The sequence below is a fragment of the Babylonia areolata genome, chromosome 24 (assembly GCF_041734735.1).
Source record: "Babylonia areolata isolate BAREFJ2019XMU chromosome 24, ASM4173473v1, whole genome shotgun sequence".
NCBI lineage: Eukaryota > Metazoa > Mollusca > Gastropoda > Neogastropoda > Buccinidae > Babylonia > Babylonia areolata.
In genome coordinates, this window is record NC_134899.1 from 8,939,949 (window position 1) to 8,964,067 (window position 24,119).

The 24,119-nt window shown below is 42.7% G+C and overlaps 1 protein-coding gene across 1 annotated transcript in view; it reads left to right on the forward strand.

Moving 5' to 3' along the window:
- Positions 1-590: 590 nt before the first annotated feature.
- LOC143299160 (uncharacterized) overlaps positions 591-24,119 on the forward strand; it is an 84,557-nt gene continuing 61,028 nt past the window's right edge. Inside the window, exons 1-3 of the mRNA XM_076612289.1 lie at positions 591-1,638; positions 14,938-15,508; positions 24,002-24,096. Of these exons, the coding sequence (XP_076468404.1) occupies positions 15,373-15,508; positions 24,002-24,096 (231 nt within the window). The 5' untranslated portion in view covers positions 591-1,638; positions 14,938-15,372. The remainder of the gene's footprint in view (positions 1,639-14,937; positions 15,509-24,001; positions 24,097-24,119) is intronic.

Genomic DNA, 24,119 nt, shown 5'->3' on the forward strand with positions numbered 1-24,119 from the left:
ACAATAATAGCCATGATAATGTACATTTGTATAGCGCCCTTTCCCTCTGAGAGCTCAAGACGCTTTACATGAAAGAAAAAGTTACAAATTACATGAACCATTCATGACCACTCTTCCCCCCCCCCCCCCCCCACACACACACACACCCTCCACTTTCCCTCTCTCATTCGTCATACTTACAAAATTGAAACTTCTTAACCGAAACTTTTGACAACCCACAGAAGCCACTAGCTTATCCATTAAATTTCAGTTGAATTCTTTCTCTTTTCGTTTAATCAAATGAGACAGAGAGAGGGAGAGACAGACAGACAGAGAGAGAGACAGAGACAGAGGGATACAGACACAGAGAGAGAGAACCACGCAGATAAGCACAATTTATTCATTGAGCCATTGCCCCTACGAAGGATAATAAAAACAATCTGTTGCGTCGAGTTCACAAACATGAGAAAAACAAACAAACAAAAAAAAACTGCACAGGACATGAATGAACAATAAACTGTGAGTTGTGTACCTTGGAGTTGCAAGTTTACGACTGAGTGAAACCTGGCAAAGTTATCAGCGAGAAAAAATCTGTCTCTCTCTCTCTCTCTCTCTCTCTCTCTGGGGTGTGAAATGGCGCTTTAACGATAAGTCGCGCTGTGTTGTGCCCCGACAAATTTCCTGGTGCACTGTTGATTACGAGTGGTATCCGAGGCACATAGTCTGTGAGGTACCATGCCATCTGCCTCAGAAGGTTTCAGGGCAGCATGTGGTTGTTTTCTGTCAAATATTTCTGGCCTTTGTGTGTAAAAGGGACAGGCAGAAAATGGCTAAGCTAGTCGCCGTGCTCAAACCAAAGTGCAACGTAGACGGTGCTGTTTCAGAATAGCTCCTGTCGTATTCGTTCTGGGAGAGACTTCTCCTCCAGTGCGGTGATGTGGAAAGCAGCTCTTGACCCAACACCTTCTCAGACCCGTGACAGTATGAGGCAAACCCGACTGGCCAGTTGAGGCACTAGTGGTCACAGAGCCAGCCTAGAGAGACCTGTCAACCCTCAAGGAACCGTTACCAACCAGCCTGCAAAGGAATCCACCATGTCCGACCTCCTGACCATGATGCAGACCATAACTGCTTTTGATGGCCTCCATGAGAACGTCGGTGGACACCAAGCTGGAGGAGGTCAAGCAGGAGACACAACACGTCCTCCGTGAGGAATACGTGGCCTTGCAGGAAGAGCTCAGAGAAAATGAGAGAGGAGGTGGATGGACTTCGACAACAGAACGAGCATCTTCAATGGAAGAATGACGACCTTGCTGTGTGAAGGTGTACAACAGACGACCTTGAGGGATGATCTGAGCGGAACAACTTAATCCTCTATGGTTTGGACAGAAAGCAAATCGAAACGAATGCTGACTGAAAAAATATGCTTCAAGGTCTACTCACTGACAAACTGGAACATTCTATTGACATAGAGTTTGACAGGTCTGTCCGTTTGAGCTCAAAACCAGACTTACCAATAATGATCAACAGAAAAGGGACATTCTGAAAGCAAAGCGCAAAGTCAAAGGAACAAACATCTTCGTAACTGAGGACTTCTTCACCAGAGTAAGAGACCTGAGAATAAAGTGACCCGCTACCTGAAGAAGGCGAGGAGTCAGGGTAAGTGTGCCCCCATGGTATTCGATCATCTCCTCATTGACGGTGAAACGTCCCAAATCGTCCCCCCCCCTTCCCCCCGTTCCCTTCCGTTGGTCCGCCGGGAGACGAATCAATGTCCTCAAATGTCCCCCGGGGACATTCTGGTACGTCCCCCACATGCTGTTTCAGTCACCCCTTCCACCCGACATTATTTGAAAATCTGTTCTGGGATGTCTCTCCCCCCAACCCCCAACCCGAACCCCTACGCACACAAGCGTTTCTGCATTTATGCTATATTTTAATACATTCCTTGCATATTTTGACATTTGATATTTGTGCCTTTGTGCCGTGACGGTCGCAATAGCCGAATGGTTAAAGCATTGGACTTTCAACCGAATGTCGGTGATGGCGTCTGGTGGGTAAAGGGTGGAGACTTTTTCCGATCTATCAGGTCAACATATGAGCAGACCAGCTTGTGCCTGAACCCCCTTCGTGGGTATACGCAAGCAGAAGATTAAATACGCACATTAAAGATCCTGTAATCCATGTCAGCGTTTGGTGGGTTATGGAAACAAGAACATACCCAGTATGCACTCCCCGAAAACGGAGGATGGCTGCCAACATGGCGGGGTAAATAAACAAAAAACAAAATAACGCTCATACACATAAAATGTTATATTCTGTCTAAGTGTGTATGTGTGCGTGCCTGAAATCTGATTGAATGACACAAGAAACGAATGATGAGCGCCCAGTGGCGGCCGTCAGCAGGCTCTACCCAGGTAGGCAGCCTGTTGTACAAATGACCCCGTGTTTGTAAAGCGCTTAGAGCTTGGTCTCTGACCGAGGATAGACGCTATATAAGTATCCATATCAATCTATCAGTCAATCAATCAATCTTTATTGTTACCTATTTCCAGGTTTTTACCACTAACCACTATTGTGTGGCCATTGCTGACCACTGCTAAACATTACCCAAAAGTGTACGGATTGCGTTATTTTGTTACATCTCTGTATTCTTATATCTTCGAAGGTTTTTGATCGATACCTGACCATTGCTGATCACCAACTAACAGTGATAAACTATGAAGTAATACGATTTTTTCACAGGATTTGACAATAACCATTTACTGACAACTACTGACTACTCTCGCCAACACAGACCGCTGCTTGCCCATGGTGACAACTGACTACAGTCAGAGAGTGTCATTTCACGTTTATTCATCATTGCGTTATTTCATGACGCGTATTATGATATCTTGACAGAATATGACCCATTATTTGATACATCTAACCATTACTTACCATCGCTGATCATGCTGACCACAAGTGGCCACTACCGAAAAGTGTCCAGAATGCAGCATTTTATGAAGTTTACTCAGTATTCAGACTGACCAAGTTTGACTATTCACAGGCCAGTGTTGACCACCACCCACAAATGTACAGCTTGCGTTCTGATAATATCACTTTGCATCATGAGTACATTTTAAGTATCATTTGTCCTTTTTCACTGGCTTTGACCAATGACCACTACTGGTCACTACCAAAAACTGCATTATCATGAAACAAATACAAGCCTGGATGAACTCAAACGTGGGGAAAGATGGACCTGGGGAACATAGACCTGGGGAAGAGACATCTACTTTTTTGACTCACTTGTGTAAACAAAGTGAGTCCGTGTGTCTGTGTGTCTGTGTGTCCGTGGTAAACTTTAACATTGACATTTTCTCTGCAAATACTTTGTCAGTTGACACCACATTTGGCATAAAAATAGGAAAAATTCAGTTCTTTCCAGTCATCTTGTTTAAAACAATATTGCACCTATGGGATGGGAACAAACAAAATTAAAAAAGAAGCCTAATTATATGCAAACTGCATTTACTGTTATATTTATATTTTTTTGTATTCTCTAAACTTGGCACTTTGATCTGATATTCTGACACAACAACAAGAGGAGTCATTATTATCATTTTTTGTTCAAACAGGAACTTCTTTTGCTAAGCATGGAATTTTTATTTATTTTGCAAACGTTTGGTGCAGATAGTAAAAAAGGGAAATTACTCTGTAATTAATGCTAGGGGACTTAATTTATCACAAGTGAGTCTTGAAGGCCTTGCCTCTCTTGTTGTTTGGGTGGGGGAGGTGCGAGGGGCGTGGAGGGTGGGGGCATAGACCTGATGGCACACAGACTTGGGGGGGCTGAAGAATATAGATCTTGGGTATTCTTCTCTGTATCCTGACATGTGAGTCAAGCTGTCAAAGTAACAAAAAGTAATTCAAGGATGTCAAGCAATAAAACTATTCCGCTCTAAATATTTCAGCTTCAATAAGTACAGTTGATAACGTTGGGGGAAGGCAATGCAGATATCATGTTTTTTTCCGTTACAGAGCTGACTTTCTTCCATACGCGCTTGTTCATTCACATACTTATATTTCCTCTAACATTCGGTCCAAAGTTTCCTCAAGTCAGTACTAGTTTATTATATTCATTTTGTGTTATCTTATTTTCGCTCAAGGCCTGACTGAGCGCGTTGGATTACGGTGCTGGTCAGGCATCTGCTTAGCAGATGTGATGTAGCGTATATGGTTTTGTCCGAACACAGTGATACCTCCTTGCGCATCTGAACTGAACAGAACTGGGATATTGCTTCTTTTGTTATATACGGCTGCCTGATCTTTTATCTTTCAGCTTCAAAACCACTTTGTGTGTGCTAAAACTGAAAGTAATGAGTTCTAGCCAGTGACACACACACACACACACACACACACACACACACACACACACACACACACACACATTCACATGCACACACACACACACACACACACACACACATTCACATGCACACACACACACACACACACACGCGCGCGCGCGCCCACGCCCACGCACACACACACACACACACACACATACACACACACACAAAAACACACACATGAACACATACACACACAACACACACACGCACACACACACACACACACACACACACACACACACACACACACACACACACACACACACACAGACAGACACACACAGACACACACACACACACACACTACTGTCAAACTGACAGTAAGCTGCGTTCGTCAAAGATTCCCAGCAATATGCAACAACAACTCGTAGCAAAAGAAGTTCGCTAACCCGCAACCGTGCTCAAGTGGTAAGTGTCACGGACTGGGGGTGTAAGCCACAGCAGGGGTCGTTGTTTTTCTCCGGTCCAAGGCTGAATGTTGAATTTACTATGGTCTCAAATGAAGGAAATAAGTGCATGTGCAATGATTATGAATGCAAATAGTGGACTAAGATGCATCCAAAAAGAGGAGTGTGTGCGTGTTTGTGCAAGAAGTAAATTCGTGTTTTTAATTTTGTTGTGTGTCACGTGTGTGGCAATCAACTGGCGCGTGATTTGCAATAGAGAGGAATGCTCTCGCGGTGATGTCAGTTGCACGCAAACACGGTGTGACAGCCCTACAAGCACAAACCAAACACAAACCATGTACATGGGGAGTATATATATATATATATATATATATATATATATATATATATATATATATAGTCATTCGGATGAGACGATAAACCGAGGTCCCGTGTGCAGCATGCACTTAGCGCACGTAAAAGAACCCACGGCAACAAAAGGGTTGTTCCTGGCAAAATTCTGTAGAAAAATCCACTTCGATAGGAAAAACATATAAAACTGCACACAGGAAAAAATACAAAAAAATGGGTGGCGCTGTAGTATGGCGACGCGCTCTCCCTGGGGAGAGCAGCCCGAATTTCACACAGAGAAATCTGTTGTGATAAAAAGAAATACAAATACAAATACAAATACAAATATATATATATATATATATATATATATATATATATATATATATATATATTCTCTGTCTTTCCCTCTCTCTCCTTCTCTCTCACAGTCTCTTCTCCCTCCGAAACCCCCTCCCTCTCTGTCTCTTTCTCTTTTTCCCTTTCCTTCTATTATCTGTCTGTCTATTTTTCTTGACCCCTCTCTTGCCTTGTCTCGGACTACTTTACTCACCAGCCTCTCTTCCTATTCCCCAAGCGGCACTTCACACTGTACTATTCATGTTGCATGCTCTGGGTGCAGTTTTTTTATGAGCTTTGTTAATTTTTCTTTTTTTTTAATTCTTCTTTTTGCACGTATTGAATGTTGGTGTGTGTGTTGCATTTTGACATACCAGTAAACGCCCTTGACGAAGACCAGTGGTCAAAACCGGTCGGGCATCAAACAAACTGTTTTGTTGTCTTCCTTTTTTTTACTATCGTTGTATTGAAATATGAAAAGGGAACGTGCATCCTTCTGGATCCAAAACAGTTGAAATGCTCTACTAGTCTACCTGGTGTGGTTACCCCTGTACCCAACTAATCACTTCACTGCATCTCGAGGACCACTGCAATCCTTCCAGTCCAAGAGATCCGGCACCATGGTAGACGCATCCCTTGACGCAAGCTGCCTTGCTCTGTCAAAGGTCCAGGGAAAGGTGTGTCAGATTGAACTCACACGTTAGCTCTTTAACTCACTCAGTACGGCCAGTCCTCTCTTCTCCTCTACAAGGACCCCTCGGATGTCCAGTAGGTGTCTGAATGACCCAACCTTTAGCTTCCGTCGTCAGAATCGTGGTATTCTTTGTCAACATTCACCTCTTCAGTACAAGAGCCCTCCGCTTGCAATATTTTGATGGTGGTAATTGGGGTGAAACGCTGTTAACGTCGTCTCTTTCGCCGTTCGTATGGAGAGAGTTAACGAGGTGCCGCTAACACGGTGTCCATCCCAAAGGCATGAAGCTCTCCTTCCCTATGGCCGCTCTGCCCAAGTCAGAGTATCTGTTCCAGAGTATCTGAATCTACCACCACGTTCTGTAAGCTGGACCTTGTCTGCTAGAAAGCTGTTTTGCTAAGAGCTGCTGCGTCCACGTTGTAGCAAGCCAGCTTTTTTGGCAACCAGTGCAGTTCTTCTCTCTGGTCTGTCTACCTTAATGTTATCCAGTGGAGTTCTCACGTTCCATGTGCCAAGGTTGAGCTCCATCACTTCCTTCTTCTTTTTTATTGTTCGACCGCTATTACGGATTCCCACCAGCCGTGGTAAGCTGGCGATGGAGAAGTGAAGCAGGCTATGTTTGAGGCACCTTTTCTATCCCCTTCTTCCATGGAGGTGAGCAGAGCGACCTCAAAGAGGGCTGCTCAGACACCCAGGGGGCTGCCGAACTCCACTGCTGCTTTGGTCCAGTAGAGAGCGACCCTATGCCCTGGGCCGTCTGTGTGCACGTTTGTGACAACAGCTTCCAGTGCTTCCGCACCTGCTGCGTCGCCACTTCCTCATCGTTTATTTATTTATTTATTTATTAAGACTTCTTGCTCTAGCGCATATTCTTGAAGCTCTATGCGCTTTACAATAGCACTAAAAAAAAACACACAAAAAACATTCACTCAAACATCCCCACACAAACATATGCATATAATTTGAAACATAGGTGAGAGAGAACAATTAAAATAGGTCATGTCAGTTGATTAAATCAAGAAATGCAACAGGTATTTAAAAAATTATAACAACAACAACAAAGTAGGCAATTGAAACTGAAAGAACACAAGCACGTATACGCATGCATATATACGTAGGTACATACATACATACATACATGCATACATACATACACACAAAACACACAACGTGCGCACACACACACACATACACGCACACACACGCGCGCGCGCGCACGCACGCACACATGCACCAACGAACACAAGCCGCATACCCAAACACATTACTCACGCACTCACTCAGTGACACACACACACATACACGCACCTACAGGCACAATACACACACGAACACAGATCAACAATCAAATAATGCAAACTACTGCGACATTACATTATATATATATATATATATATATATATATATATATATATATATATATATATATAATAAAAGTTCCTGCTAAGCATTTCCCTGAAGAAACACCCCACATTACACACACAGATCAAAACTAGAAAGATGAAACAAATGTTCACACACACACACGAATGACAACAATTGAAACACACAGGCTACAACATCACATGATAAAGCAATATTCATCAAACATTTCTAGTAAAAACGTATGTACATTCTTTCATTTAAGAAATTAAACCTGAAAATGTAAAAATGTACGTACTGTAAAAAAAAAAAAAAAAAAAAAAAAAAAAAAACACTCACACCTCCACCCCGCCCACATACACTAGCACACACACACACACACACACACACACACACACACACACACACACACACACACACACACACACACACACACACACAACTCATCAGCAACAACAAAAGCACAACAGATGGACAACTGAGTAAACAAACTGCAACATTACTTCATAAAACAGTCCGTGTAAAAAAATCTCTCACATACATATTTATACATTAGAAAACACACACACACACACACACACACACACACACACACACACACACACACACACACACACACACGTACCAACTCACCCACCCGCACACACTAACACACAGACACAAGCTCGCGCGTGTGGGCGTGCAAACACCCGCCACCACCTCTCCCCCCTCGTCCCCCCCCTCCCGCTCCCCCTCCACCCCCCCCCCCCACTCCCCACACACACGCACACAACACAACACAACCACACACCTCTATTTCATTTCAATTTCATACAACATTGTATGACTGTCTGAACAGGTGTGTCTTCAGGGCAGTTTTAAACTGTGAGGGGGTTTCAGAGTAACGAGTTGTGAGTGGAAGCTGGTTCCAAACAGTTGTCGCAAAGTGAGAAAAAGATCGCTTGCCATAAGTCTTTGTTTTGATTCGAGGAACAGTAAAGGTTCTATTGTCTGAAGAAGAGCGGAGTTGTCTGGCAGGGGTATAGACATGAAGGAGATCAGAAAGATAGACAGGAAAGTAGGGATCAGTGACAGTTTCAGTTTCAGTAGCTCAAGGAGGCGTCACTGCGTTCGGACAAATCCATATACGCTACACCACATCTGCCAAGCAGATGCCTGACCAGCAGCGTAACCCAACGCGCTTAGTCAGGATCAGTGAGAGAGTTGAAGCAAAGAGTGGATGTTTTATGTTGTATTCTTGCAGAGATTGGGAGCCAGTGAAGCTGTTGGAGGAGTGGCTGTACGTGTTCGTGTTTTCTGACTCCGAATATCAGTCGTGCTGCTGAATTTTGAACCTTTTGAAGTTTGTCAGAACGAGAGAACAGACGAGTGTTTGGGTTGCATCAGAAGTGAGAAGATGGCGAATGCTACTGATTTTCCTGAGTTCATGGTAAGCAGAGCGACAGATGTTGGGCACGTGTTTTTCCATGGACAGAGTGTCAGAAAAAGTTACCCCTAGGTTTCTTGCTGCAGATGAGAACTGAATGTTTGTGTTACCAACAGACATAGAGGAGGGAGCAGAGTCAGGTAATGGTTTGTTCTGTGAGTGAATCGGGAGGACTTCATCGTCACATGGCTTAAGGTGCTGGGAGGTGAAATTTGAAGTTATGACTTGCGCTTGACCTGGATTGAAGTGAGGGAGAGTTGCTCAGGTCGTCAGCCTCACCCTCTCGTCCCGGCCTCTCTGGACACAGTGGCAAGACATAGACGAGACAGCCGGAGATAAGTCAGGATGCAGTGGATGGCCGGCAGTGTTCTGCAAGTGTCTCACTGTGCCCTTTTAGCGCTCCACGGCGCATTGCCTCAACTGCCCGTTGAACCAGTGATGGTTTCTTCACTCTCTGGATAGACAAGTCCTAAATGTTGTGGGTCCATGGCAGTTCTTTCGGTGTGCTCACAAGCCTTCCTGTCGTTTGGGCATCCTCATCCGCCATTGCAGCCGTTGGAAGAGGTCCCCTCTTCCAGCTGCTCCGCCGTTAGGATGACCTCTTCGTATTTGACCCATACATGGGGGCTCGTTCGTGGGCGCCAGGGCGTATCCACACGTCCGGAGGCCATGCGTCCCGCAGGTTATGTTTAGGGGGCCAGCAGCCACCCCCCTTATAAGCCTTCTTTAATGATGTGCCAAATCTGCCAGAGACTATCCCTCTCGAGGTCGGATATTCATTTTGGGTTTATTCCTCACATGCGTCAGGTATTACTGGGTTGCATGATTGCCCGTAGCAGAAAACAAACCCTCTGTCCTGACCTGAACACACACACACACACACACACACACACACACACACACACACACACACACACACACACACACACACACACACAGTCGCGCCCCGACCCCTCTGGGACGGGACCTACCTTCCCACACAGAAGGAATCAGGAACTTGGAAAGTAATATAAAGTTTTATTCCCACGCAGCAATCACAAATACAACCACATGACAATATAGAAAACCCCGAGATAAATGAAAATATACTGCTATCAGCTGTGACGTACAATATCCATGCACTCAAAGCACACTCATGCACGCACACACACACACACACACATACTCCCACATGGTTTCACACAAACACACTTGGATCCTGGGTGATGACTATGATAATGGACTTGATGATGGATGTCCTTTCTGCCCTCCTTCTGAAGCTGGAGAATGAAGGAAAGAAGGGGAGGGGACGAACAGAAATCTTGACCTCTCCCACCTACCGCTGACCACAGACGGTGAGCGGCACTGTCGAAGCGGAAGGGGGTGGAGTTGAAGGGATGAAGTCCCACACAAGGCGATGCTGAAGAACGATGACCACGATGAAGAATGACGTTGAGAAGATGGATGAGAGGGCGTTGCTCGGGAAAGGTCAAGGGACGCAATCGGACTGGGAAAAGGGAAACAACTGGAGGGACGAAAGGGAATAGCTTGGTTGTAGCGTCAGCACCCAACCTTGGATGCCGTTGCAGTCTGGCGAAGAGACACTGGCCCGTTTGCCGTCCCAGTGGACAAAACAAACACCAACAACAGGCCTAAAAGGCCAAGATTTCTAAGGTAGTATTAACACGAAACTAGCATAAACATTCGAAGAACTACTTTAGGACTAATTCAAATATATTATTAGAAAATCTGCATTAACTACTGTACTTCGCAAAATGGTTAAATTCAAATAAGCAGTTTACGCAAAACCCAATAAACTACAAAACAACAACAACCGCCACTACCACTACTGCTATTACTACCACTTCTACTACCACCACCATTACTTTGGGAATTAACCTTTTCTGGACCTCCTTAAATACTGAAGAACTGCAACAGCGCTTTTTTTTTATACAAATCCCCCTAAAATACGATGAAGCTTCTCATTTATGAATAATATGGATGCAAAAATAAAATCAAATCATTAAACCTCGTATACCAACACATGAGCCAGCAAACAACCTTTATAGTATACAAACATTTCGAAAGAGGCCCCTTCGCATTCATCCCAATTCACATTCAAATTGTCCTTTGAAGCCAAACTTTACACACACACACACACACACACACACACACACACACACACACACACACAGACACACACACACACACACACACACACACACATTAAATGTTTAACTGAACAATGCCATGATATATATACAAGTACGAACAACTTGTTCCCCTGGTGCATTGTGCTTTATCAGAAAACCCGACTTGAATACACACGGGTGTTACAAAAACAACTGAACTACATAATTTTTATGTTGCTATAAACTGAGCATCCAGAGGGATGTTACCTTTTGATGCATATGACTCACACAAAAATTAATACAAGTTGAAACGTTCAGCAGCTGCTGCCCCGAGTACAGTGTAGTGAAATAGCGGCATGTGCAAAACCAAGAAATGATACAACATGCAACTCAAGCAGACAACACCTGATACACACACACACACACACACACACACACACACACACACACACACACACACACACACACACACACAACAGGATAGAAATACATGCATACAGGCACACGAAATAGAAAAAAGAGCAAACGGTCAAAAATGTAATCTTCCCTCTCGTGACAGAGAGAGGGAGAGAGACAAGACAAGACAAGACAAGACAAATTCTTTATTATCGAGGATAATAGATAAGCACTGGCGCGCTTTTTTTTCATCCATTATATATGTCATTGCATGCACTACACAATGCTACGTAAGGTCATAGAATGCGAATACTATACTACATAATGGCATAAGCATGGTAAAAAATAACACACACACACACACACACACACACACACACACACACACACACAAATGATGATGAGATAGTCATTTCTTGGATTCTGGTTTGGAGTAGACTGGTGATGACACTGCAGGTTCACCAGGCTGGGGACCACTTGAGATAATTACAGGGATCGCCCCGTGTTCTGTGGTGGGGTCCAGGGGGCTGAAGAGGGTGTGTACAGGGCCAGGAGGGGATGCTGCTGACACTGGTGGCTGTGGAGTGTGTTGCACTGGTCGCTGAGCACTGCCTGGGAGGGAGACGGGCTGATCTCTGCAAACAGCAGGAGGGCTGTTGGAGCTGGCTTGGTGGAAGGGAGGGGAACCCCTAGCGGCACTGCTGGGGAGGGAAGAAGACGAGGGACTGTTTGAGTTGGTGGTGGGGGGGTGTGTGTCTTTATTAGCTGACCATAAGGGAGGGGTGGTGGAGGAGAGCAGCGCTGATTAGCACTGCCAGCCTGGAGGAGGGGGGGCTTTGCTGGTCCACTGCCTGACACAGGATGTGGGTGGGCTTTGTTAGCATCACTGGAGGAAGTATTTGACACCGTAGAGGAAAGCATGGAGGAGGATGAGAGAGAAGAAGGATGAGTCAAAGATTTCACAGCTGTGCTCTGTAATGGGGGAAACTCAGAGCATGCTGGCACAGCTGTGCTCTGTAATGGAGGAAACTCACAGCATGCTGACACAGCTGTGCTCTGTAATGGGGGAAACTCACAGCATGCTGACACAGCTGTGCTCTGTAATGGGGGAAACTCACAACATGCTGACACAGCTGTGCTCTGTAATGGGGGATACTCACAGCATGCTGACACAGCTGTGCTCTGTAATAGGGGAAACTCACAGCATGCTGACAAAGCTGTGCTCTGTAATGGGGGAAACTCACAGCATGCTGACACAGCTGTGCTCTGTAATGGGGGAAACTCACAGCATGCTGACACAGCTGTGCTCTGTAATGGGGGAAACTCACAGCATGCTGACAAAGCAAGCTGTTTCCTTAAGTCTGATATCATTCTCCTCTGGTCACCTATTTCAGATTTCAGTTTTTGGTTCTGTGATTCCAGTTTCTGGATTTGGGACAATAACTTTGAACACTTCATTTCCAAGTGATCATATTTTCACTGACATATTGTTTTATTTCGTTTTTAATTTGTTCTTTTTTTGTCCATCATTTCTGATTGGATAAAAGAGCCTGCATCTTCGATTAGGGATGCGTTGTATGCAATGTTTTCTTTGAGATTTTTCAGGGACATGGTCACTTTGGGGGATATAGATGTTTTTGTGGGACGTCGACCAAATCTGTTTGATGAACGACGTCTGTACGCTCTCTTGATGCTGTTGTCGGTCAGGTCAGCTTGGATTTCATGGTTTGGGTCTGTTGTTGAAGCAATTTCTAACAAGTCTGAGAATGGTAAACTGGTCAGTTGTTCAAAACTCTCCGATGTGGTTTCCATTCTGTTCTTGCTGTCGATGATTTCTGTCACCAGCGGGATAATCTGATTTATTAACAAGACACCAAAGGTGGGAGAAGCTGGTCCGTGTATGAGTAAAGTCCCTTTCTCATCATCCTTTTTTTCTGACATATAACGTGAAGACAGTCACTTGTCTGCCATGCACTGAAACCCTAACAACAGTTTTAGCTATACTAGGAACCTGGACATTGGTTTCATCTGTATGAATGGTATAGTCATTGAAGTCTCTAGTTTCTACAAGAACCGACACATCTGGAGGCAATTTGTGAATGGCAGAGTCGGAAAATTAAGCACTGGCGCCATGTATGTAGCTCTTGTTTGGTGCAGTGGAGTTTTTTATTTGGAGAGGGTCAGCAGTGTTTTGTAGGATCGGGTGGGGAGACTTAGATACTGTAGTTCCAGTAGGGCTGGAGACTACGGGAGGCGTGTCACCCATAACCGTTGATCACATTGTTATCATGCAGTTAAAGGGGGGGAAACACACACACAAAAAGAAAAAAAACACATGTAAATGTGTTAACCGATAAGCACAAGACTGGAACACTACATGCTGTCAGTCACATTGTGTGCGGCAGCCACCTTTGCCAGCATTTACCCCCTCACAGCAGGATGATGGCTATCTTCAGGAAGTGTTGGCAGGACTGCTTACTGCTTCGTTCCACAAGTCACACATGGCTGAGCCATTTCATACCAGAATAGCTATTTAATCCAGTTGGTGATCAACACCCTTCCTGACCTAGACTCCACCTTCACGCTCGTTGTTTCCTTTCCTCCCGGCTGAAGCTGGTTGCCATCAGTACTGTGTAGCACATAGCTGATCTTTTTGTTTCATATTTTTCTCACAAAAACTTAAACATTTATGGTCGAGGTCAGACAGAACTTCACGCACAGTTTGTCCCACTTGACAGCACACAAAACCCTTTTTTTGGATCCGTGAGAGAGAGAGAGAGAGAGAGAGAGAGAGAGAGAGAGAGAGCACATTTTAGACTGAGGGAGAGGAAGAGGGTAACGTTTAGACTGAGAGAGAGGGTGGGGGGGGGAGGGGACTAATTTTAATAAACAGACAGAAAGACAGAGAGGGGGGAAGAGGAGGGATGAATATGTGAATCAAATAACTTTAGAAGGATATTCAATTTTTTTTTTATCTTAAATACTTTCTGCATAATCTACAATAGGGCGTTTTGGGCTCCACTGGCTACGCCACTACCTCCCCTCCCCTCCCCTCAGGCCCATAACAACAGAGTAGTCGTTGGGGGAAACCTGAGGACCGCAGACGCAACCTCCCTTCTCCATCTGTCTCTGTCAGCAGCCGCCGGCAGCAGCTCACGCGTATGGAGCGACAAATCTGTCTCTTCGAAAACCAATTCCTGAGTATTTGTGTGCACTAACAACAGGCATAGCTACTCCATTATGAATCCACCTTTCTCTGGCAGCTAAGTAACCCCCCTTTCTGAATATGATGATATTGCTTTTATCCATGTTTACTTACATTTAGTGCAGGAGACATGGGGAGAGAAAGCGATGTTTAGACAGACAGACAGACAGACAGAGAGAAAGAGAGAGAGAGAAGTTTAGGCAGAGGGAGAGAGTGTGGAATTGAATGAAGTGGAGAGAGGCAGAGAATGGAGTGTAGACAGAGAGAGTGAAAAACAAACGTTTTTTCCAGACCTAGCACGAGAATGATTATTGGGGAGAGGAATGCTAGCGTCACACCAGTGATATGACTCACGTGTTGTCTCAGTTTATCACTCACGCAACTGTTGGAGATAAATTATCTGTCACAAATCGGGAGGCTGGGCCTGAGTTTTATGTGATGTATCTGGAGGCGGAGCCTATTCATATTCATCATCCACAGAAGCCAAAGGCCCCTGACCGAATTAACACAGCACACATGCTACGAGTCTGCGCAGTTCGCCTGACTGGGAGAAAGCTGACGCAGCTTTCAAAGGAGCCACGAAAACTGGAGTCAGCACCAGGACTCTAACCTCTCCCGAACAACGCAATAGTCACCGACCTGAGACCCAAGCCCTGAACATCTTGACCTAAAAGTTGTCAGCCAGTAGATCGTTCATCTCCATTCTATTTTCTTTACGAAGTCAGCATGGCAGATGACAGAACACACGAAGGCTCCATGTTGTCTCGTCCAACCAATGGCAGCACTGACGCCAGCGACCACCACATACCGCTAAGATCCGATCCACCATCGATGAAGGAGACCCCTGACGTGCAAGTGAAAGGTGAGTGAAGAGAATCCATGGCAGGTAGATACTGAAGGTGACTAACTCCCCATTTGTTGCATTCTAATTAGCATGTTTATTCAAACGAAAATGGTTGTCTGTTCTGCAATGTAGGTATGTGAAAAGTGACATGTTCAATATTCGGTACTCGCTGGTGAAACAACCGAATTGTTAGGGAATAATTAGCATATAATTTATACTTTTTGAACTCAACACTGCATTACGCCGAATGAGGCGATTTTGCATGTTGAAAGGTTGTACATATGAGGATGGACTTTCTTCCCTCCATACAACACGTATTAAAGAATAATTCTTGTCAGTATACTGTAAGACAGCAACACATTCTTCTGAAAAATCACAAAGAATAATAAGTAAAGCACAGATTCCTAGACTGTACAAGTATAATTTTCGTTTATTCATTTATAGTCTGTTCATCAAAGATGATGATATTAGACTGAAAATAAATGATATTGTTATTCTTATTTGGATTATTATCATTTCTATCATAATGATGATTGTTCTTATTTTTTAGAAATCGACATTTCTGTATATTCGAATGAAAATGGGAGCAGTTGAGGTTGGAGGGGAGGGGGGGGGAGAGGGAGGGGACTAAGAAAGGAAGAGAGAGAGAGAGAGAAAAAAGAGAACAGAATGTGGAAAAGATAAAGTACAAAATCTAAAATGGCGAGGGTGAGTGTCAGTGATTGGAGAAAGAAAAAAAAACATAATACTGGAAGGGTGTGTGTGAGAGGCGGGACGGGGGAAGCGGGATTAGGACAAAAAAATTATCAATAATCAAATATTGTATGCACTACTTCTGTACATTATTATTTGAAAAGAGGATCATGTGGGGACCTACAATAAACAACCAACTGGACTATCTAACACATAACTAGCTAACTTTAATAAAGAACAGTTTGAAATATATAATTTTTTTTCCAAAAATGTTAACATTTGAAACGGGTACGTCATCATTGGATCTTTGATTAAAAGAAAAATAAATGAATATAAAAAAGAGAAAAAAACCAACCAAAAAACATGTATCTTTTTTTCTTTTCTTTTTTTAATCTAAAAAAAGATAAAGTTACCTCTGAAAATCGATGAAAAATTCCCCAGAGCACAAAACAAAGTGTAGGAACCCCGGTTGAAGTGTCTTGTAAATTCCAAGGGATGGTCGCCGGTACAAAGATTTACCCTAGAGACACAGCACGACGCATTAGATGTGTATTTACAGTAAGCTCCCACCGAGATCACCGCGCTAACTGAGGACATTGATCCTGAATTCCAGAGGTAAGCTAACACACCGAAGACACTAAATACAACTAATTAAAAAATAGATAAAAGACTGAATATTTGTAGAACTGTTGATTCCTGTTGCGGTTGCTAACCATATTTAGCAGTATTTTTCGAAAAGAGACAAAGCATGTTAATAACACAGAGGACTGATGCTTAATATCTCTCTTACTTTCACCCAATTGGAATGAAATGATTCATACAGGACCCCTGCCGAATCCTGTATAAAAATTGATGATTTGGAAAAGAATTATCTTGAGCTGGTAAAGTCTTTTTTTATGTTACTCCGACGCAAATTTTATGATAGAACGACGCAAAACTTAACCATGAAAGAATTAATGAAGATATTTCATTTCTGGCTATTCATTGGAATCAGTGGATCTTACCAACAAAAAAAAAAAAAAAAAAAAAAGGAAAAAGGAAAAGAAAACATCTAATAAGCGCTGCTTTGTTTTATATAAATATGATATGTAAGAGTTAGAAGTTGAGCTTGTCTTAAATTCGCTGACTGGGGCGCTAGAGGGTACCTTGTGCCAAGGGCTATGGCTCATGTGCGTCCAAAATTATTTCTTGTGAACCTGTACAAATGAGCTGAGCAGACATAAAAGAACATTTTATGACTAGTCTACCTCATTTCTCTGGGTGGAGCAGGGAGCAGACTGTTTCACGCTCCCATCTCTGCTTGACAATGCTGGCTTTGTGCCAGATGTTCGCACGCGCATGCTACACGTAACGTGTCTTCGCCACACTTCTACGCAACAGTGTGTTTGCTTTCAGAGAACGGTACGACATCTGAAATAGAGGGTAAAAATGGGGGTGGAATATTCAGCTTAAAGCAAGAGCGAAGTCATAATAACGGGTTGTGGCACCACACCATTCACTGCCAAGAACTGGTGGTTTAGTGTTTGACACGCGGAATGCGGTGTGTCTCTTTGAAGCCGGAATTCGCATACTTTGTTGTGGAATATATTGTCGCCGTGCACATCAGTTACTGTCGCTGGCAACAATATGTGCAGACCTTCACTGCACATATTGTCTACTTCTGTATATATTTGTATTTGTATTTCTTTTGATCACAACAGAATTTTCTGTGTGAAATTCGAGCTGCTCTCCCCATGGAGAGCGCGTCGCTACACTACAGCGCCACCTTTTTTTCTTTTCTTTTTTTTATTTTTTTTATTTTTATTTTTTTTAATTTTTTCCTGCGTGCAGTTTGATTTGTTTTTCCTATCGAAGTGGATTTTTCTACAGAATTTTGCCAGGAACAATCCTTTTGTTGCCATGGGTTCTTTTACGTACGCTAAGTGCATGCTGCACATGGGACCTCGGTTTATCTACTAGCGTCCAGACCACCACTCAAGGTCTAGAGGAGGGGGAGAAAATATATGCGGCTGAGCCGTGATTCGAACCAGCGCGCTCAGATTCTCTCGCTTCCTTGGCGGGCGCGTTACATCTTGGCCATCACTCCACATATTGTCGCCAGCGACAAGATATATATATTTGCTACAATACTTTGCGGCATATAATGTCGCCAGAAATTACCAATACAGCTGTATTGTTGTTGTTGTTGTTGTGGGTGTGTGTGTGTGTGTTGTGTGTTCGTGTGCATACGCGCATGTGAGTCCACGTGTGTGCTTATTTGTGTGAGTGTATTCGTGCGCGTGTATTTGATGTGTTTGTTTGAGAGCACATGCATGTTTATGATGAAGGGGTGTGTGGGGGGATGATAGTGGTGGGGATATGTTTGCGGGTGTATTTAGCGTAAGTGTATATATTTGTGTGAGTGAACGTACATGCATGCTTGTGTGTTCGTGCGTGTGAATGTGTGTGTGTGTGTGTGTGTGTGTGTGTGTGTGTGTGTGTGTGTGCACGCACGAGCTCAGTGTTATCTGTGATAGGTGGGCTGGCAGCCTTTCAAGACGCTCGGCTGAGTCGTGAAATTTATGTCACAACCCTTCACCCCGAGGATTGATTCAATCGTGAAAGTTCATAAAAGTTGGGAAGCCTGTGTTGGAACGGGTGTATTATGGACTGGATGAGGCCAAAGACACACACACACACACACACACACACACACACACACACACACACACACACACACACACACACACACACACACGCACGCACAGACCGTGTGTATGTGAGAATGAATGACTGGATAATTGAATGGATTATTCATATATAAAGGCCATAGCCCCTGATGAAGGGATATTTGAACAGTAAATAAAGACAATGACATTGTTCGGTTGCTCATGCATAATCAATGGACACAAGACAATGAAATGTCTGTTTCTCGAAATATGTAAGCCTTATATGAAAACAAAAAAAGATTACGTATAACATCAAATTTTGTGCATGACATCAATAAACTCAGTCTGAGCAAACTAGGATGTCTGTAATATCTAGAATGAATGAATTTAAGTTCAATATTGTTAAGTTTTGGACAACAGAGAACAAAGCGTACTTCATCTTCTTTTGCCGTCTTGCACAATGGACAAAAGAGATCAGAGTCATTACATGATTTACATCTGAAACGGTGCACATTCAAGTCAGAAATACCTAACCGAAATCTTGTTTTTACATAATTTAACTGTCTGCCTATGTTAATTTCCGAATAACATATAAGATAATGAGTACAACAAATCGTCTTATACAAATTAAATCGTTCACTTGTATTAATGTGATATTCCAGTTCTGCCACCTACAATCAATCAAACGTTGACGAAGGATATTTATAAAGTCGTTTATATATTGCCAACACCTTGATTCTCCCATTCATCACCAAAACTATTGTCATACAAACAAATGCGGACACCAAGTTTTCTTTCCATTCACATCTAAGTCACATTGCATTCTATACGCCTTGTAAGGCAATCTAAATGCATCCATCTGCATTAACTTGAGCCAGTAACTGCAGAGTTCACGTTTATGGGATATCTGCCTGTCTCGCCATAAACGAGATCATTAGGTGTTCGCATATCAACACTTATATACTTTTATTTCCAAATAAGTGAGTTGACTCGCAATGAGCTGAAGCTTTCCATGATCCCATGATTCAAAACCGTACTGTAGAACTGGTTGAACCTGTGAATAAAAAAGTTTGAAAAATAACTCAAAAGAATTGTTATTAAGAACATAAAACTTCCACATAATACAGAGCAATGCATTTCTGCTCCACTTGCAAGATCTTTGCAAGCTACAGAGAAGCTCAAACATGTACAGAAAAATATCCTAAGTATTTAAAAATATCAACTACCGGCATTGTTACACCATTACAGCCCCATCTGTCTCGTTCACTTAGATAACGCCTCTTTCTAAATACAATTTTATTAATTCTATTCATGTTTAACTTCAATTGAAGAGAAGAAGCAGCGCTATACAGACTGTTAAACTGACGCTGTAATCCAACAGCTGTCTCTGATAACAGAACAGCATCAACAGCCAACAGGGGGATCAATATTTTAAAAACATCATAACAAAAATTAGCACCATACCTTCAATTATCAATCACCTGTAATGCTAACGCATTTAATTAAAATAGAAAATAACACAGGGCTACATACGTCTCCCTGTTTAACTCCTGTACATTTAATATGTTCTGTACTTTTAGCACCTTAACTTACCCTACATTTGAAGTTTTCGTACATACTTTTGATACATCTGTATAATTCATTTTTACTCCATTATTCAACAAAATAGGCTAGAGTAGATTTCTGTTGGTAGAATCAAACACCTTTTCAAATTCTATAAAAAGCAACACAAAGTTTACGGTTATGGGTAAACTGTTTTTGGACAAGTACTTATCGGGTAAATATATGACCCACATTTGAATATTCTTTCTTAAAACCTGCTTGGAATTCACCAGTAATATCACCTTCTTCTATCCACTCTTGCAGTCTACTATCAATAATAGAACAAAATATTTTGCTACTTACATCACTAAGATAAATACCTCTGTAACTGTTTGGGTCGTTAACATCACCTTTCTTTAACAATAGCAAAATAATCTTCTTCTTCTTCTTCTTCTGCGTTCACTCGTATGCACACGAGTGGGCTTTTACGTGTATGACCGTTTTTACCCCGCCATGTAGGCAGCCATACTCCGTTTTCGGGGGTATGCATGCTGGGTATGTTCTTGTTTCCATAACCCACCGAACGCTGACATGGATTACAGGATCTTTAACGTGCGTATTTGATCTTCTGCTTGCATATACACACGAAGGGGGTTCAGGCACTAGCAGGTCTGCACATATATTGACCTGGGAGATCGTAAAAGTCTCCACCCTTTACCCACCAGGCGCCGTCACCGTGATTCGAACCCGCGGCCCTCAGATTGAAAGTCCAACGCTTTAACCATTCGGCTATTGCGCCCGTCAGCAAAATAATCGATTCTATCCAGTCTCCCAGAAACTCAATTTAACAAACACATCTACAATCTGATCATTTGAATTCTTTAGTTGTTCCCCAACAATACCATCTGGACCCGCTGCATTACTAGGTTTCAGACTTTTTCAGAGTCAGTAAGACTTCTTCATTTGAAATCGGACGATTCACGTGCTCAGTACCGTCGTCAACAGACAATTATTCATTGCACGTTTCGTTACTGATATCTATTTATAATAAGGATCTAAAATGCTGAAACCACCTGTCAGTTGTGATATCGGTTGCTTTCTTTTAAATGAAACCTTACGTACTACATTCCAAAATAATTTCTGATTCTTTACAGATGAAACAAGTTTATCAAGCAAAGTATTATTAAACTGTTTTCTGATTGTCTTCTGTCAGTCCCTATATTCACGCCGGTTGATAACATATTTTTGTTGATGAACTCATCCATATCTATACCCCGTCTCGCCAGCTCCGTTCTTCCTCTGATACTCGACTTCTCAGGATACCTCACGTCAGAAGTAAGACCTATGGACACAGATCGTTTTCTTTTCAATCGCCAAAGACGTGGAACAAGCTCCCTGATAACCTCCGTCATTCTGATTCCCTCGCAGCTTTTAAATCTCGTCTCAAAACTCACCTTTTCCCTCAGCAATAAGTTCAGTTGTGGCAGGCCCACAACTACATGCATGTATATGAATGTGTATTGTGTGTGCGTGTGTTTATGTAAGTATGTGCCTGCCTATGTGTGTGTATGTGTTAGGGTAGCTGTTAGATACACATGTATGTTAAAATGTATGTATGCAGTGTGTGTGTGTGCGTGCGTGCGTGCGTGCGTGCGTGTGTGTGTGTGTGTGTGTGTGTGTGTGTGTGTGGTCACATTTAGGTGTGTGTATGTAACATAGATATAATGTTTTATGTTATCAAAAGCGTTTTTGTAAAGCACCTAGAGCAGATTTCTGGATAGTGTGCTAAGTATCCATTATTATTATTATTATTATTATTATTATTATTGATGTTCTTTCTTTCATGATATACGACTTATTTTCAACACCTTTCTGACATTTTTCTAATCATGCATTCCTGGTCAAACCAATCACCTTGCGGTCTATATTTGTTAATACATATTATATATTCTTTTTCATACATCTAGCACTGTCTTTGATACACTCACAAACATGTTCAAACAACTGTTATAATATGTATCTACATTATTTATAACACTAACTTATGAATGTGTGTTCGTCTCTCTCTCTCTCTCTCTCTCTCTCTCTCTCCCTCTGTGTGTGTGTGTGTGTGTGTGTGTGTGTGTTCTGTATTGTCCATGTATTCTGTGTGGCTTGTTCAGGATCAAAGAGGCTATGCCAGTCTTGAATAAAAGCTTATTAATTTTTGTGTTTGCACATTTCTTCTGTCGTTGCTGCTGTGCACATGTGAGATGATCGGTATAAGGACAGGCCCGGCGCTTCCCTTTTAGAGGAAGTGTCTGGGTTTGTTCCAATGTACCTCTTTGTTTACCTGTGTGCTAGCTGATTCGGTAGTGTGAGCAGCACAGATTTGAAGTTGTGAACCTTGTAAATGGAGAGATTTACCACTCTTTACTATTTGTTAATCATTTCATCTCCTGGCCTTATTGTTTGTTAATTTCCAGTTGAAAAACCACCGAGGCAACCATGTTTGTTCTGTATTGTCCATGTGTTCTGTGTGGCTTGTTCAGGATTAAAGGGGCTATCCCAGTATTGAATAAAAGTTTATTTGTGCTTGCACATTTCTTCTGTCGTTGCTGCGTGTGCACATATGAGGTTGATCGGTATAAGGACAAGCCCGGCGCCTCCTTTTTTTTTTTTCTTTTTTTTTTTAGGAATTGTCTGGGTTTATTCCAATGTACCTTTTGTTTTCCGGTGTGCTAGCTGAATCGGTAGCGTAAACAGCACTGACTTGAAGTTGTGTACCTTGTGAATGGAGAGAGCTACCACTCTTTACTATTTGTTAATCATTTCATCTCCATGCCTAATTGTTTTTCATTTTCATATCTAATTGATTTATGGCGTTCCAAATTAATTTGTTATTGGATTTTGTGAAAATAAGTTCTGAAAGTTTTTTGGGTTTTTTTATGAACATTTCAAAGCATTCACAAGTTTACGTTGTTTTCTAAATTCATCTGTCTTACCTTCTGAGAGAGACAGCTCGGTCTCTTTCCTTAATCTTATTATCAATGTTTTTAGTAATCCACGGCTGTTTGTGATAGCTTTTGACACGTTTTGTTATGAATGAATCATAGTTATCATGTACAGAGACAGACATATAGAGAGATGGTCCATTGACTACTGTAAGAAGAGAGATCGAAAGGAGCAGAGAAGAGAAAGAATAAATGACTGATCGAATGAAATAATGAATATTATTTGAATGGAAGTTTTGCTTTTCTGAGGGAAACAAACAATTCTTTTCTTATCCAGCGGCATTGAAGACACTCACTGTCCCCAGCCCATGGCGGCATCTGCTTCCACAGATGTAGGTTGACAGTTTACATAGAACGCAAAGGAAAGGGTGGGTAGTACATATAGAGGCGAAGTCCAGATGCTGATAACACCCAGCTGTCGTCCGGAAGACGTTTAATGACCTCCATCACGTCTTTGAAGACGGCGGCGTCGAAGCCACCGCCACTGCTTGATTACAGGTGTTCATTTGACATAAAACACGTTCAGATGTCCTTGAACCTTGGTGCAATAAAATTCTTTTGTAGTTGTCACTCACACAGCGGGGGACACAAGAGTAGCAGATTGCTATTCATCCAGCCAACTGTGTGTTTTACAGACGGCATTCCACTACAGGAGACACCTTGGACAGGAACAGAGTACATGGCAGAGGAAGAGACGAACCATGATATAGATGACGAATCTTCCAAATGGGTAACACGCACGCACACACGCAC